At 33.7% G+C, this 18,896-nt stretch overlaps 2 protein-coding genes across 8 annotated transcripts in view; both read right to left on the reverse strand.

The window, feature by feature from the left end:
* The window catches only part of ASPP (Ankyrin-repeat, SH3-domain, and Proline-rich-region containing Protein), a 275,934-nt gene that overhangs the window by 139,091 nt on the left and 117,947 nt on the right, over window positions 1-18,896 (reverse strand). The window lies entirely within an intron of this gene.
* On the reverse strand, window positions 14,980-18,877 carry LOC128674196 (osteocalcin 2-like). Of its 5 annotated transcripts, XM_053752615.1 has the most exons (4): window positions 18,584-18,877; window positions 18,154-18,280; window positions 17,876-17,977; window positions 14,980-17,687 (listed from the first exon to the last, which is right to left on the reverse strand). In XM_053752615.1, the coding sequence occupies exons 2-4, from the start codon at window positions 18,278-18,280 to the stop codon at window positions 17,437-17,439; spliced, it is 480 nt and encodes a 159-aa protein (XP_053608590.1). In that variant the 5' UTR covers window positions 18,584-18,877; the 3' UTR covers window positions 14,980-17,436. The 5 variants fall into 5 exon arrangements, with proteins under 5 accessions (XP_053608590.1, XP_053608588.1, XP_053608587.1 ...); XM_053752613.1 differs by having other exon boundaries at window positions 14,980-17,977; XM_053752612.1 differs by having other exon boundaries at window positions 18,154-18,877.

The raw sequence follows: 18,896 nt of genomic DNA on the forward strand, positions 1-18,896 counted from the left end.
TGTATGAAATCAAGAAAATATTTGAGATAGGTATTCCTCGAAGCACACTCGTTAAGAAACGTACCTAATTAAGCGCATCTTTTAGTAACCAAAAGGTGCTCTTCGAGCAACTAAAGAGTGCGCTTCGAAGAATAATTAAAGTGCGAAGGAAAGAAAGAAAAAAAATATTTGCAATAACAATGAGTAATATAAATTGGTGTTAAAAAAAGCTAAGCCTACAAGTTTTACAGACTATGAGCATGTGCGCTTGATTAGATGCGTTTCAATATGGGTTTTCTTCAAGAATTAAATTTTTATAGAGCACTTAGAAATCAAGTAGAACATAACAATACTGCGGTGAATATTGTGTCCAATTGTAGTTAACATAACTTGCGGTTGCACCACAGACTATGTATAGACAAGTGCAATTTATTGTACTGTGGGTACGGAGATGGAATGACACTAAAGACCGTTACAATGATACAATTTGCGGGGCCTCACGTAACGTCGGCCACTCGGATTTGTGGTTGTGAGCGCTTGGGAAAGTTGATAAAGGCAGTATTTTTACTTTTTCTATTGAGTGAACAGGTTATGTAGGATATTTCTACCATATTTTTAGGGTTCCGTACTTAAAGGGTAAAACGAACCCTATTGCTAAGACTCTCTGTCATATAGACAGTTTAAAAAATGATGTATTCTTGTTGCCGCTATTACAATAATATAAAAAAACAGAAAAAACAATATTTGCTACATGGAAGCTAAATATGTATTATTTACGCTTCTATACAACAAACGTGATGTTTTGCCATTTTTATAGATAATAGTATGGAACCCTGCTGCGCGAGTCAGACTCGCACTTGGTTTTATTATTTTAACTCTAATTGGCAGCTCTAAAAATGAATTCTTTGTCACAAAATATATTGTAAAGCAATAAATTGTCACTCTGGCAAATTTTAAGACTTTCGCCAAGGTGTACGGGTCGATTGACAATGTAACCTACATAATAGAGGTTCTCTACCAAAGATTTGTTAACATAACGTACTTTCAACTTTCGCCGTCATTTTCAGCTGCAAACGTGACCTGTGTTACGCAATGGACTATTGTATTATGAAAGTGGACACACGAGGAAAAGTAAAACTGACCACTCACTGAGCGAATTTATTACATGAATTTACGTATATTCAAAAATAATTGTCTGTGCTGATATGGCTATATCTTGCGTAAACCGACAAGATACATAGAAAACAAATGCCTGGCTATGCCGCAGGGCCTGGCACAAGGGGAGAAAGCCTGGCGCTCTGCGGCTGTGGAAGTAAACGGGAAAACGTTCAGATGAGAGAGCGATTCGGAAATAATTAACATTTTTTATGATAACTTGAATCACATTTAGAAATAAAATAGCTGATCAAAAAGTCTACTTATGGCAACGATGATAAAAACCTTTGGGTTTCACTGTAACCAAAATTACTTGTGAAATACATCGAAGTTCAAAAATGATTATTCGCAGCTGCCACCTAAAAATTACGAACATAATAAGCACATTCACGAACAGTTAATGAGTAGCACGCTTTACCGGTTATTAACGATAACAAGAGTCGTGATTAGACTATTTATAATGGTTATTAATCGTCACATCGTTATGTCCTCTTTAGTGACATTCAGATGTCCACAACGTCACGATTATGTGACTTCCCTGTTGAGGGAGCCGTGTAGTAATGCAAATTATTGCTTTTATGTTGCAACTTTCCGTGAAATACTACACAGTATTTTATACATTCCTTTACCATCTAGGTGTTACGAATTCGAAACGAAGGTTTTAGAGCATAGGTGAAAAAATTTAGATAACCGAAAACCTATGTCTATCCCTTCCAATTGCCACATAAAACATCACTTTAATTAATTGCCCCGTTTTGGCGTGAAAAAGTGACGTTGCCCGCATGAAAATTAAAAAGAAAAAAGGACAAATACCATACTTTAATATTTATAATATTAATGTTATGTATATTATATTAATGTTATATATAGCCCCAAAGTAAGTTGGAGACTTATGTTATGGGATACTAATTCAACGATGCTATATTTTATAACAAATACATAAATAGATAAACACCCGGGCCAATCAGAAAAAGATCATTTTCCAATAAGACCCGACCGGGGATCATACCCGGGACCTCTCGGTTCAGAGGCAAGCACGTTACCACTGCGCCAACGAGGTCGTCAAATGTATGAATTCTACTCTTCTGTTTGTTTTATTTATTATTTAGAGCTTTATGCCAACTGTAGCTCTGCTGAATATCGTAATTACTCGAACAAAGTACAAGTAACATACTGAAGAAGGAATATAATTAAATGAAAAAGGGAGTTTATCTACTTTGACATCTTAGAAACATGATAAAAGAAACGCGTTTTATGAAGCTAATAAAAGGACAAAGTAAGGCATCTTTCTCAGCTAGTTTTAAGTTTGAAGCTACTTAAATGACGTTGGATCCTTTTTACTTTGAAACTAACAGCTATCCAGTACAGTCAATTCAAATTATAATGGTAATTAATTATGTGGCTGTGAGAGCAGGGAATCGACACTGAATTTGAGTAGTTGATGGAGTCCGGTGAGCGAGCTGGTCATGAAGCGCAGGTCACGTTCTGCTTCGATAAATAACATCGTGAGAAATTGGGTCTTTTTCGCATATTGTAGTAGCTACATTTTTCGAAAAATTATTTAGTTAATAATTATAAAGTTAAAAGTTTATTATAAACATTTTGACTTTATTCCATTTTTACTTTATTTTTATTTTATTCCATCCTTTTTACTTTATTCCATGAAAATAAAGTTTAAGTTTAGTTATGGAATAAAGTATTAAGATTTTGCGCATAATGTTTTTCGTATAATGAAATAACATTTTACAAAAGTTAAGAAATTTTCAAGATGATATTTTGGGAAATGGATGTCCAGGTCAAGACATCATCATATGCTGTTGACTGTATTCTCCAAGTGGACAATGAAAAGATAATAAAGTTCTACTCTCGGAGAGTTAACAAGCCTAAGTTTTAATTAATATAGGTGCTTTGAAGGGTTATTGTTTTACGTGGCTTTTGAGATCGTTAATTGGGAGACAGGAATGAGCAATCGATATCATCCTGAGTTAATTGGGTTCAATTGGGCGAAGAGTTCAAAGTTTGGTAACGAAAGTAGTTGACGAGAAGTTAGCCGGAAATATTAGTGGAAGATTGTTTTGAACATTTTATTTATTTGACACAAGTCCGCCCGCTGTAAAAAGTAGCTTATATCACTCTCCAGCTCTCCAATGAACTCTTCACCAACAATTTTATTTGTTAGACAAATTAAAAAAAAAACCACTTTAAATATACATTTCGCTACAACTTTTGAACGGCTTAACCGATCTTGATCAAACATATCTATGAACCACCGCATAAAAATTTGCTATCGATAAAAAACCGCAATCAAATCGGTTAACCCGTTAATGAGCTACGATGCCACGTACACAGATAGACACACTTAGCGGTCAAACTTATAACACCCTTCTTTTTGCGTCGGGGGTTAAAAGGACTCAATCCATACGTAGTTTATAATAGACGTAATTCCGAAGGAGCAAAAGGAGGAAAAAGAACACAATTTCACATTTATATTTACATGGATAGGGAATTATACTAAGGTTAAGAATTTTCCTGTCATGTGATATTGAGAGGACAAGACGAGATGCTAAAACATCATTAGATGATAAAATCTTCGTCCGGAGGAAAGGTCGATGTAGCGACCAACTGACTTCGATATTAAAAAAGGAAAATATATGTATAATAGTTAATCCTAATTAATGTTGTAAATACGAATGTAAGTTTGTTTCTTCCTGTCTTCACGCTCTCTCTACTTAACCGATCTTCTTGAAATTTTGCATCCATGTAGTTTTAAGTACGGAGAAGAACATAGGGCATCTTTCATCCCGGAAAATTCACGCAGGCGAAGCAAAAGCTAGTTGTGAATAAATTAATAGACAATCAATAATTTGTACGAAACAAAATTTTCAGTTCCCCTTCAAATAGTACGTCGTTTTGCAATTCCCATCACGTTAACACACAAGGCGTCTGTACTCATGTTTATAAGATGAATATGGCCGGTCCTCGAAAACAAAGGACCCAGTTAGGGTTAATTAAGGCCCTTTATGCGGATTGTTGAGGTCTGATCACATGCAGGGATCATCAAATTAGACTAAAATAGACGCTTAGACCGCCAATGTGCTATGATATGGATGTTTATTATATGTATATAGGTTGAGTTTCAAAGCCAAAGTCAACGCAAAGCATTCAGAAATTAGACCTTCACAGGCACTTTTTTTTACTCCAAACTTTATATTAATATATACCATGGTAATTTCCCCGCTGTAAAATTCGAAAATGGTTCTTAAACTAGTTTTATGTAACATTTGTTTTTCTGCTTTTTCTTTGTTTGCCATTAGTATAAGTCTTACTATTTTCGGAAGAGATTATTCGGAAGAGAGAAAAAAAATTATATACCTATATTTTTCTCTCTCTTCCGAATTATTATGTTTTGCATGTTGTGTTTGTCTGTAATAGACTGTACAATTAGCCAAACAAACAAAAACAAATAGCAACAAACTACTGGCACTTCGTAACGACCGCATATAGAATCGAATAATACTCGTACAATATATTTTTCAGGTCGAAGTTCCTTTAAAAAGTCAGATTTCTTTGATCGCTACATTTATCAGCCAGTATATATTTTGCACTTCAACAAATCTTCCATTACGTTTCAATAAGAAAGTTAATGAACATGTAACGTTCCTCAAAACTAACTGGTTAACCTTGGAATAAAATATTTAGAGCAAAAAAAACCATCAAGGTAACGAAATATCAGAGCTATCACATGACCGATATTGATTGAAAATAAATTATTCGTCGACAAGTATTATGTGGTTGGCCTCGGGTTCCTTGGAAACCGGTTATTTGTATATTTAACTAGTAATTCGCCCTGGTTTCCCATGGTTTAGTAAAGTATATATAATATATTTATTGTCTATATTTATTGTCGATAATTAAGTTTTAATAATAAAATAGTTGCAAGCGATTATTAGAATTATAAATTGAAGTTACTGATGTAAATTTTTAAATTTTAATTCTACTCAACTATTTGTTTGGCAAATTAATTTGTAACATTTCAAATATAAAATTAAATGTACTCGTAACAGTCTTGTTCAGAGAGCGGATAACATTATGTTTTACGTAATGTTTTTGATTAATACTTAGGTAAACATACATAAATAAGAAAGATTTCATTTTGGTTTCGCTCTAACTGAACGTTATAAATCACGATTTTCAACAAAATTTGTATTGATTTCGTTTACTAAAACGTTTCTTTCATATTCTGGAAGGTCCTTCTTCTGCGTGATGACTAGAACAACTCAGCTGATTCAACCGCCTCTGCAGAAGCAATTGTTTTTTTATTTAAATGTTCCAATTTCGATTTTGTTCAGAACAAAATGTGTACCGAACTAAATAAATATTACGAACATTAAAAAAAGTTTCAGATGTCAATTATTATTGGGCGTTTGAAATAAAATTTGAAAATAGTTTTAACAAAAACAAGATCGATTAGAAAAAAAATACTAAAAATCCATATATATAGAAGTACAATAAATATATTTACTTCTTGAAAGGAATTCAGCCAGATACGTAAATTGCAGCTAAGATTCTAATAACAACAGAACAATAACACACAAATTCTATTGCCAGCAGAGATCCATGTAGGGTAGTATGTTGTATACGAAAGTTTTGACATGTACCAGGCGACAGCACAACAACCTACACAAATTCATTGCAACATCGTCGCTATTACCCCGCCATATTTCTTCAGGGTAACTCGATGTGACTTGATGGCTGTACTATATTTCGCATAGTAATTAAATTAAGTTGAAGTTACAACATTTCACAAAATATTGCTATAGTTGATATTTATATTGTGGTTATGTATTGTCTATTCCGTGTGTGCGGAATATAAGTAGTTTTAACAATGTCCACAGCAATAGTGTTAATATAAAAATTAATTGAGGTTTAAAAAATATTATTATAATAGTTCATGTTTTGTAGGTTCATTTGGACTATCAATATATTACGGGTTCGTCTCTTTCTATTGGTCGAAGTTGTCACATTCTATTGGACAGTTGCCACAATTTACTAAACCGAAATAAATTGCATTTTAACAAAATTCTTCAATTTTTGTGTAGCATAATTTGTATACATTTTTTCAGTTTTTGCTAATAACAGAAAAAGAAGAGAAAAATCTGCTGGTGGCGCTAGTGTGCGAGTACTCATAATAGTATCAAAACAAACTACAGCAAGTACAGTATAAAAAGCAAAGTCGTAATCTCAGTACAAGCTAGCTTGTCCAAGAATGCAGCCCTGCCCGCTTCATACATATGGAGTTGCGATTAAGGATTGCAGTCGCAATCCTCAACATCCTTAGTAAGTTTACAAGAGCTTAGTGTGGGTTCGCAATTCACAATTCAGGGTGAATTTGAACGCGGCGTGTACCATTTCATTGGATTTTTTTTGAATAAATAATCCTTTTTTTTTAAATTAAATATTAATAAAATTAGATAGTAGGGTAATTAAATTGATTATTGTTTATGGTAAAATTTAATAAACACTAATGACAGCCCGAAGCGGAGTTAAAAACGCTCGTGAAATTGACCCTTAACTTCTTTCTTCCCTTTTGTGTGTGTTGAGTTGATTTTATTCAAGTCGCCTAATGGTTTCTGACATGACTTTTACGACTACCTACCTACGTCTAGTGGCAAGTAATGTTTCTAAATTGTCATTTTATCTGAGGTAAATATATGTTGTTATCGGAAAGATGGCAAACGCTTGTCGTAAATGAACAGAAAACAGTTTGTGTTTGTTTATTCAGTATTCCTAACGTCGAAGTCCAGTAAAAACCTACTAATGTTTGTTACTCTTTCACGCAAAATCCACTAGACAGATTTTTATGAAATTTGGTACACGGGTTTATAATCTGGAATAACACATAGGTTATTTTGTATCCCGAAATTCCCACGAGAGCTTAGTTTTCTCTAGGGCACATAACTATTTTTTAATTTAATGTTTTTTTCTGGGCTTCACCTGCGAGGCGCAAGTGGAGACAGGTTGAATTACGATGTGTGGTTTTTTATAGTATTTATAGAACAAACTGGTTACATGAGTGTGGCGATTGGGCCTTCGGATGATGATTCTTGTACAGTCGCCAGCACATTAACCTATCCAAAGCAATTAATTTGGATAGGTTTATGTGCTGGCGACTGTACTTCATGTGCTTTTACATGTATTCAAATTTTAGATATGAATTGACATTATTTTTAGTTACTTTAAGATAAAAAATCTGTCAATTTGACGCACAATTGCAGACTGGCGACAATTGTATATAAACATTGAACATAACATTCCTTAACGCATTTAGCGATTCTATCAACTCCTTGTATTGTAGTTCTATGTCGTTTCATCTGAGGTAAATAACTGTAATGTTATCAGAGAGACGGCAAAATGAGGAGGACGTCCGTTTCGACACCCTTTAGAATAGGGTGGCCATATACACCTGCGGGAATTTTCTTTACCTCCAAAGGTATAAAAAAACTGCGACGGTAAACGATAAAGTGTTTATAGGTATCCCAACGTAAAAATTAACTTTTATAAAACCCAAAATGTTTATACCATAACTAACTACACACTTTTATTATTTGTAGCAGCACTTCAAGTACAAAATTCTTTGCGGCGGAAATACTAATCTATAAATGGTGTTAATCTTAATATATTGAAGAAATTGAGTAAAATTTTGAACGTTAACCCATCTCTGTTACCAGACTAGATTATAAAAAGTTTACTGTTAAAAAAACAGTGAATCTATATATCCGATACTGTATCAGTATGATGTCCACCCTACATCAGAGTCCCTTGAGGCATAGACCGGCGAATCCAGATAGGATTATAGGTCCATTCACAGCTACACTCTGAGAAAAGAAGGCGAATCTCCACGAATTGTGACGAAACGACACCTCAGGGGAACTTAATTATTGTAGTACGAACGCTGATGGACCAGTGGGTCGGGTTTTATGACCTCACTCTTAGATTAGGTCCAATAAACCTGTTACTGTAGATATGATATGTTCTAATATGGATTAGAACGTTGAAATTTAATTTTTTAACCTTTATTATAAAAATAAATCGCCTGTCGCGTCTTTTTTTAATGAACTAGCAGACGGATTTGTGATTGAGACGCAGCGAATCAATCATATTGCAGTGTGGTTGTCATTGCGTTACAATGGCTCATCGAATCGATGAGGTGAAAAGTGAAATGAAAACCCGCACTAAGCCCTCAGTTTTTAGGTGTGTAATTTATGATGGTTTTATCCGAGTAGTAATAATTATAAAATTATCACACGTTACCTAAGATAGTATGTCCAAGACTATATCATTATAACGGCCAATTATATGACCCAAATTATTGTTATTTTAGGATGAGTAAAGAAATACTAGGTATTACAGATATAGCCAAAAACAATCCAAGTTTTGCAATCAGCCAACGAATGTGAAGCAGTTAGGAGTAACGAACTATATCGACATGAGTTATTCCGTCGACTTATCCCGATTTAACTGGACCCGCGGGTCAAGTAGAAGGATCATATTCATTTAATATATTATAATACAATTGTGTTGAAAAATTACATAAAAAATCCAAATAATTAGACCACCACTATAATATAAAATATCTTTCGTCAAGTGAACAATCTGGACCTCTCTTTCAGAAAAATAGGTAAATTATAAAAATTAAATGTGTAATAGAAATAAATAAATTCTCCTTTCTTCTTTCTAATCCACAAAGAAGAAAGGGTCTATATAGATATACAGAACTCAGTCCATTAGACTCAGCGGGGTCAGTCGACGGAATACTCACCGAGAATTCGCTTATTTTAGAAAGGGACGTCCAATTTTAGTTTCAGCCAAGTTTTTAGTGAAAGTCCGGGGAAATGGTCTAATGAATGAACTTAATGGGAAATTTGAGACGGTCCCTTAAGTTGGAAAATTTGGTAAACGGAATGTTTCGACTCTGTAATTTATGAGGCGTATCAAAATGGTATTACATCGAGTTACATGTCGCATGCAGAAGTTAAGATCAAGTAAGAAAGTTAGACTATGTTTGGAAAGTAAATACAATTTAAGCAGAGTATATTCATCCATACTAATATTATAAATGCGAATGTCTGTCTGTCACGCTTTCACAGCTAAACCGCTCGTTGGCAGATTATAATAAAATTTGGAATAGATAAACGAGCGGAGCTATGGGCAACAGCTAGTTAAAATGTTTGCACGTACTTAGCTTTAGATTGTCAAATACTGCATTTTCGCCGGATTGCTATTGAATCGCGGCCGTACCGCAATTTTTTTTACCGTTCAGGCATCGTAAAAATAGATTAGCAAATTGTTGAATAAAAATTCAACCGTAAACCAATATTATCGTTGTCAAAACAACAATTCTCGAAGAGAAACCTATAACTGAAAAGGTTAAAAAATGGCGGAACATGAACTTATGTGACTGAGGGCTGATCTCTGCCTCTGCCTCTTTGGAATACAAAACACTAACATCGAAATTACAATACATCCTAAGAAAAGGGGCGTACGCTTTCTCGAAAAGTCGGCAATAGGCATCAGTGATACGTATCGTGTTGTGTCCTTGGGCGGTGTTTACTTATCATCAGCCAATCTGTATGATCGTTTACCCACCCACTCAACATCAGCCTACCCTTATCCCACTTTATATGGTCGGTACAGCATGTCAGTCTCCTCCACTTCTCCCTCCCTTCTATGTGATGTTAACCGATCTGTTACTTTCTTTTTAGCCATATCCTGCCTAACGCACTCAATCCACCTTTTTTTCGGCCTGCCCCTACATATTATGCCATTCTATCCCGAAAAACCCTTCTTACAGCGTTATTTTTCTTCCTTTTCATAACGTGACCATACCATCGAAGCCTATTACTTTCCAATTTTCCTATGATTGGTACTACCATGAGACTTCCTTTCATACGTTTGCCCGCACTATGCTATAAAGAAGGCATGTCGCAAATCTCCAACGTTAATTTCCGAAATTCTCCTGAGAGTCCTCTAAAAGCCACGGTTGCATAATTTATGCGCACGTGGGCGATTGACCACCGCTCTTACTTTCATGAAATAGCCCTGCAAGAATGACCTTTGTGACATTGGACTAGATTGTGACATTGGTAATACATATAAGTATTTGTATAGGTCCTTTAAACTTTTGGTAGATTATTTATTTAAATTATACAGTTAATTATAAAATTAATATGTTTAAGTATCGAAGTACTCTCTTTAACTGCATGGCCACATATCGTAAAATATATTGCAATCACTTTCTCTCTTCTTTTTTACAATATTGACATTTTGACAAGGTTTGATTGTCGTCAGTCAATATTATCGCATTCAACATGTGAAAAAAAACATATTCGTATAAGAGACCTTCTAAAAGTTATCAGCTTAAATTGAAGACGTCTATTTCAAAATTGAGTTTCAAGAAAATTGAAAGAAGAAAACTTGTAAAAATGTGACAGTTTATGAAAACTTATCGCGAGGCGGAATGATTCAATTCGACGGGATAAAGTTTTACATCTTATTTTGAAGGAATGCGCAGTCTTGTGTTCCACTGAAATAAAGATCTATGAACTACACAGGCTGGCCCTTGGCACAAATGAAGATAATTAGGTGAAAGGTCTCCTTTGTGGCACCCGGAGCGGTCACAAGCAGGGGTAATACCCAATATTGTTTATGGAAATTGGATAAGAATTACGGTTATTATGAAGAGGTAGAACGATTACATACATCAAAATTGCTCTTTTTATGTTTTAATTGCAAACATTGGTGCTCAATATCGGATTTATTGACCCATATTTTTGTCCATAGAAACCGCTTTTCTGTAGAGATATTATTAACCAAGTGACTCTAATATTTCTCAGTACAATACATTCTATGTGTTGTTAAATATTTGGTGAACGTTAATTCACATCTATTTGGTTGAAATCCTTACGTTGTTGTTACAAACCCTTTCACGATAAAACAATGCGGATTTTCTTCAGTTCCCTGGTTCAGGGTTCGATCCCCAGTCAGGTCAACATGGGAAAAGATATTTTTTAGATTGACCTGGGTCTTGGATATTTATCTATGTATATGTTATAGAATAGTATCATTGAGTTAGTATACCATAATACAAGTTATGAACTTATTTTGGGGCTAACTCAATCTGGTGTGATTTGTTCCTCTATATTTATTTATATTTCATTTAAAGGTTGACGCACGAACGGTATTCACATAGAATATCTTTTTGGGCTACTTATTATACGATGGATCGTCATCAGGCAATCTAAATGTGCCTACTGTAGCCTTTTTATTATAGAATTCACATACAACTCGTACACGAATTCACATTCACATATTCACATACAACGCATACAACACGGACTTACGACCTCGAGGTGATATTTTGTTAATAACATATCGGTTTTCAAACTCGTCTGTAAGCGATAAAGAAAACGTAGAATGTACGAGCTGCTTGTGCTCCCGTGCTAATCGTAAAAGTCAATCAAGAGAAAGGACTGAACATTTTTCTATTCGAGATGGGTAAACCCTTTTATGCAACCAGTATTTCAGAATCTCCATTCTATAAATTATGACCTACGAGCTAATAACTTACACTAAAAACTGAATAATCAGTGACAGCTAACTTTTTATCCACAATGTCCCATATATTTAGTATGTCCTTGGAGCCGAGGCATGCTGTTGGCCTTGCTATCAAGATGCAGAATTGAGATGCACCCATTGTCTTTTTGCAAACCGGTTGGCCGGAAGGCTTTTGTACTTGGACGGGTGAGGCTTGAAGGTTGACTGTAATTCTAGGAAAGCGCGTAGACGAGACTAGTTTCGCCATGCATTGTGCAATCTATAGTTCTACATTATTATATTAAAATATGATACATATTGCCGTCTCTTACTATCAAATTTATTACATTTTTATTTATATTAGTTTTTGCACTGAACAAATCTCTCAGTTTCCCCTAGAATGGTTAGCTGGGAGTATGCTTTTGCTTGGAACAATAAAGTTTATTAATCAAATAATACATTTTTTCACATCAATAAATGGTTGTCTAAAACAGGAGAACTTATTACAAGAAGTAATTATTTAACTTTGACGACCTCGGTGGCGCAGTGGTAAAGTTCTTGCCACTGAACCGAGAGGTCCCGGGTTCGATCCCCGGTCGGGTCATGATGGAAAATGATCTTTTTCTGATTGGCCCGGGTCTTGGATGTTTATCTATATATGTATATGTTATAAAAATATAGTATCGTTGAGTTAGTATCCCATAACACAAGTCTCGAACTTACTTTGGGGCTAGCTCAATCTGTGTGATTTGTCCTAATATATATAATATATAATTGTCCTAATATATATATATAATATATATAATATAACTTTTCCGTAAAATTTTATACGGGGATTATGGTCAAAAAGGTATTTCATGTACTTCTTTTTGCTGAATTTTGAAATGGAGTTAGCTTCGGGAATCGAAGTTATACTATATATCCTTACTTACGATGGTTTATATTTTTGTACCTACGAATAAGTAAACATGTTTATTTAGTAGATTTAAAAACCATCGAGTGCACAGCAAAACAAACTAGAGATCTATAGTTGACAATCAACATGTACCGTATATCGCCGCATATAATATTTTAAAATCCTGGGTTCATTGACTCCCGCGCAGGTTATTAGTTTCTGTTATGGTGCAGGCAACATGTTTTAAAATAATCATAAATCTGCAAAAGTAATTTAAATACTGACTATGCCTTTTCTAAATACGTTTAGGTATCTGATTGAAGAAACTTCTGCGATATCTAAAAATTATGTTTATCCCTTATGTGTAAAATGTGTGGTATATATATATTATTACTAGATATTATTTCCTTCGACTGTCAATATCTGTCATCATCATGAAGGTAATTTCGTGACATTAATGTCATCAACGTCAAGGTTTAAAATTCATTTCTATTATTTAAAGTTGGATGAATATACGTAATAATATACCGTATAGGTACACATAAAATAAGTTTTAATTTTCCAAGTGTAAATTCAGGGTTCCGCCAAAAGCTTGGCTTTCCAAAAGGGTTTTTAAAAGGTTTAAGAACGCGAGAAAGTGATGAAAGTATTTATCACAACATGCAAAGATTCCAAATGATCAATACTCTCATAGACCATGTAGGTACATTACTATCAGAATGTGTACAGCAACCAGTTCATTGTCTAGGTAATCCTAAGAGAAATTCCTGCCGTAACCGAGTGAGTCACAATCAAAGGTTTATTGCACTTTGGCGTGACTAATATGGCGTACATGTATTTGTATATTGCCGATTCATATTAAAATCAGGGCTGCCAAAAACAGTAGCTTAGTTCGTGAATACGTAATGTCTTAGATCAATAAAAAAATCTTACTACAAACTAACAGAACTTGCTAGTGAATGCTTTTTGTATTAGTAAGTATTTTACACATACCTATTTTTGAACAGCAGTGGGACGTAAACGAAAATCAAACAAGAAAGATTTGTATTAGTTCACCGTTATTATATGTCGATGTCGGTGTGTGATATTTCATTTTTTGGAAGGTTTGGTCAAAACCTTGCTACTATCATAAACTTTCATTAACTATACCTAGATGTAAAAAAAATAATATCTAACAAAATTACATAAAGGTTCGCCTTATAATTTTACGTGTACGACAAGCAGTTATAATACTAAATAATGTAATGTACACAACCTTTGCAAATAGAACCTACATGACCACAATATTACCCTAGAGCGTCCAATAAATCTGCTTACAATCCACCACCTACTTAGCTTCTCAGCCATCAACTCACACATAACTCACACCCATTACTGTCAAGTGGCAGCCCTGACAATAATTGGCCAGTTGCGCAACAACCACGTATTCAAATAACCAGTAATAACTTTCGTATAGAAATCGCCAAGTCACGACTGCACTGAAATTCGTATCTGTTGAGAGAATTATGTCGAATGATTGAGCACTTGAGACTGATATCGATTAGAAAACGATCGACCTCTCGAGTTTGGGCTAACATTCTTTAACAAACTATCATTTTATAATATCGTTGCTATAGGGGCTTATATTGCTGCTAACATTATAAATAGGATTTCATCGAATTAAAAATGTATCATATAACGAATAACGATATATTGTGACGTACTCAGGCATAATTTTGTGGCAAACATTGCCTAATGACAAGTACCTAATGCCAATAAAATGCTTCTCTAGGTACATTACATTTATGTATTTTAATTCAAAATTAAAATATCATATTAAAATAAATATTACGCTTACCATTTTTGCGGACCACTACTTAAATGAATTTACAGAATTATACTAAAAACGTGATAACATTAAATGAAATCAATCAGTGACCAATCACATCAGAGTTAACTATAAGAAACTTGTTAAGTCGAAGAAGAACTCGGAATTAGGCAAATCTGTTTCAAAATTCATAATGAAATTAACACGACTTTTCACTACTAGTAAGTAAGCAAATTAATAGAAAGTGTTAATATAGTCGAATACGGGCCATTGTTGCAACAAAGGAACTTTCTAGTTCTATATGTGTTACTTTCGTATGTGGTTGTTAGTTTGCTAAAGAGAACTATGAGTTTATATAGATGCATCTTCATATTTTTATTATGAGCATAGCATACATTTTGTGAGTTTTATCTCTAATTATCATAAAATTATTAGTAACAAGGAAGAAATCCTACTAATATTACAAATGCTAGTTTGTAAGGATATATGTATGTTTGTTACTCTTTCATGTGAAATCTACTGGATGGATTGCTATGAAATTTGGTAACATATCGTTCACTTGCGACGACAATGTGACATCTCAAAAACCCCAACTTTACAGGAAACAACTTTTAAACTTTTGAACGATCTTATTTTTTTAAATACTGTTCGAACGACCTAACTCTGTTAGAACGTATTATAGGTTAACTAATGAACAAATTAATTATGTATAGTCATCGTATGTTTACAAAGAGAATACCCATAATTTATACGTTTAAAAAAAAAAGAGAAAACTTATCACCATTTTCCTGAAATATGCAAGATTTTTGATGTGTTATAATGAAATGTAACGTTGAAGATGATAAACTAAGTTGCATCGTGTTGAGTCATGAAATGATAAAACGTTGATATCGAAAATGTTTCTTTAATATAACAGCAATATGAAATATCAAAATAGTGGTAACTAGTACTTAACAAGTTTTACTTAGAAATATATTTATGATGAGATCTTCAATTACAATTAAGACATTAAAATAAGGCACATAATTAAATCACATATAACTTCTTTTCGTCTTTATTCAACAGTCAATCAATAACTAAGCTTGGCCTAGTAAAAAAAGCTTACAATAATTATCACAATCATGTATGGCACGTTAGCAGAATCATCAAAGATGAAAAAATACTGATATCAAAATTAAAAATTCTAATAATAAACTTTTAACAAAAACTATATTAATTCAGTCTTCAGACAAAAAAAGTACTCCTTATCTTAATTAATCAGGTTAATAAAAAGCTACAAACTTTCAAAATATGATCTGTAGTATTCAGGAATGTGATTACCATTCAGCAGAGAAAATATATCTTCTTTCTTCTTTTCAGCTAAACCAGGTTTTCTGTCAAAAGCCTTCTTGAGGGGAAAGTTAAAATCAACCTTCTTTTTTATTATGATAGCTCTTTTGAATTCTTCAGCGTAAGAAGTTTTGAAGTATAATGTATCAGGCTCATCTTTCAGGAGCTTAAACACTTTTATCTCTGAAATTTTAATGGTATTTTTATCTTCATCCTTTTGAAGCACGAAATTTACTTTACTTATTACAGCTTTCCAATCGCAAATATCACTATAACAGATTTCGTTGACGTGAATCGGCGTAGATTTCTTTCTGGCAGCTTTTATGGCGCCTATGAAACCTTCAGGGGTATATATAGGTCCAGATCTCAACTGCCTTTTCACATGCCGTTCAATCTGAGAGTGAACTGAGTCGCCTTCGTTTTGGGTATGCCCCTTAATGAGAAATTTATGAGTGATAGACTTTATATTTGGATAGTTCTGCACAGAATAAAAATACATAGCCGTCGTGAACTTATTCTTCTGCTGTCCAGCAGCATTATCAGAGTAAAAAACAACGTCAACTGGTTTGCCACCCTCTGAAATATTTTTTATATATTTAAAAACGCATGTGGCAATCTCGTTGGCACCTCTATGAGCCTGTGATTCGTCCCATACATAACATTCGACAAAGTGATTTTTAATATCGTAAATTGTCAGATTCAGTACGTTCCGTTTTGATTTGTAATAGAATACAGATATTTCTCCTTTAGGGCACTGAAATACTGCCTGTAAATCATAAACTGCAACAACTATATTATCATCATTATCCTTTTCCTTCTCATTTCGTGATAAAAGTTTTTCTTGGTGGTGTTTTAAGTAACTTTCCTTCTTCATTTCTTTTTCTTCTTCAGTGCTATTTTTGTAAGCCTCACAAAACTCACAGGTGTCTTTTTTAGGGATAAAGAAAGATATATTGAATTCTTGTGTGAATATTCGATAAAACATAATATAATTAACAAAACCAACATTATTAGTCTTGCATTGTTCTACATAGTCTCTGTGAATATCCGAAATAGTCTTACTTCCGTCAATGTAATGTCTTTTTGAATTAGCTCGCAAATAGTGAGATTCAATTTTAGGGATAGCTTCAATGAAACCTTTTGCACCATTGTCATCTACGTGGGCATGGTTAGAGTGACACCCACGTTTATCTTTGATTAAAGAGATGTTTGTATCTTTATTTTTCTTCTTTAGTGCAGTTTCTATAGGTCGGTTATTTATTGCCAGAGTGTTTCGAAAGAAGTCCTTGCAAACCCTTATTTTTACGCCTTGCAAAGTAAAAAAGAATGCATTATTATTGTTTCGTTTCGGTGCTGGAGTTCTATTTTCATCAATTCTAACATAACGTTGTACTGGCTTTACTTCATCAATGGACTGAAGTATAAATGACCATTGTCTTTCAATATCACCCAAATTCCAGTAATCATTTAGAATTTCTTGGCGTTGGGTTTCATTAATGAGGGATCGGCATTTAAATTTACAGGTTTCTTTACAAGGGGGCTTAAGTATTCGTTCAGGCATTACTATTTTAGTTTTAGATGATACATAGGACTTACCACAATTTCTCAAATTTTTAGCAACATTTTTCTTCCAATAACTTTCCTGTCTTGGCCATTTGTTTCCCTTTTTTGTAGGCGTCTAAACTATTTCATCTTCATTTGAGTTTGGAGTTTGATTTTCAGTTGTAGCTATGTTTGACTGATACAATAAATCTTGTGGTAGTGTATTTTCATTTATTGCGACGGTAGACATGTTTTCATTTTGGTTTATTTCTTGAGAGTTCCTTTCAGATGTCATTGGAATTTCACTAAATTCAGCTAGTGTAAATCTGAATTTTGATTTTTCACGTAACTCTTGATAATCTGGATCTTTAACTGAGTCATCGCTATCTGCCAAGAAGTATAAATAAGAGGATAATGATTTGTATTCTAGTAAAGTTATAAATTTAGGTACACTTTAGGTTATCAGGCAGTCAAAAACTTATCAGCGCAAGAAAATTAAAGAATACATAATAACAAATGGATACAAAATTTGCAAATAATTTGTTTTGGTTACTTAGCTTTTAAGTTTTACCGACCTTCTACAAAAGATGATGACGAGGAGCTACTGGAAGAACTACTGGACGATGAACTTGTAAATTTAGAACGGCGGCGATAGTTTTGAGTTGTCTCTGAATTTTCTGAAATCGATGAATAAGTATAATAAAGTTTACACCGATATTTTAATCAAAGACTTTACTCTCGATGCAAAACCAATACACGGACATCCTTCATACAATAGACTATCTATTGTAGGATGTCAATGATAGTGGTTTCTAAAGCCGCAAAGTACGGAATAGTCGTGAAGCATACTTACCGATCATTTCATTCTCTTGAGTATCTGAAGAATCCATGTTACGAGTATCATTTGAAACAACATCGCAACCATCATCATCTTTTTTTTTTCTTGCTAACTCTAACATCAATTTGGTCCTCGACCCCATCTGTAAATAATATTATTAGCACATACAGTGTAATAAGTGGAAATAAATATTTAAGCTGACTTAAAATTATTCGGCAAAATCAGCACATCTACAAATAACCCAAATTAAATTTCGCTAACGTGTAATCAAATTATCATCTTCAATGTTACAATAAGAGTTATCTAAGTGAAATTAATATTTTTTACAAGAAAACTGTGATATCAATAACCTAAAATTTTAATATTTTTTAAAAATTTCACGAACACTGTGATAACAAGTTGAACCATGTTATTGAAGGAAGAAAGAAATAATATAAATACTTACTTTTCACACAAAAACGCTGATATTATCGTGATGTCACGTTTTTGGCGAAAGCCGGGAGCACTTCACACTAGCAACAACAGACAACAACTGAGCTGTCACAGTCTTGATGCTAACTGCATCGCCGAGTGAGATAGTGCTATACAGTGATATTTGCATCTCATTCTCTCGTAACTCGGCTATTTTTAAAGTAAAAAATACCGCGATTTTACCGAAAAATAGATCGCGACATCGCGAGTTTGAATTTCAATAAAACAAAAAATTGAATATTTATAAATGTCACACTGTTGTCGCAAATGAACGATATGTAGAATAT

This window comes from Plodia interpunctella, chromosome 12, assembly GCF_027563975.2.
Source record: "Plodia interpunctella isolate USDA-ARS_2022_Savannah chromosome 12, ilPloInte3.2, whole genome shotgun sequence".
NCBI classification, from domain to species: domain Eukaryota; kingdom Metazoa; phylum Arthropoda; class Insecta; order Lepidoptera; family Pyralidae; genus Plodia; species Plodia interpunctella.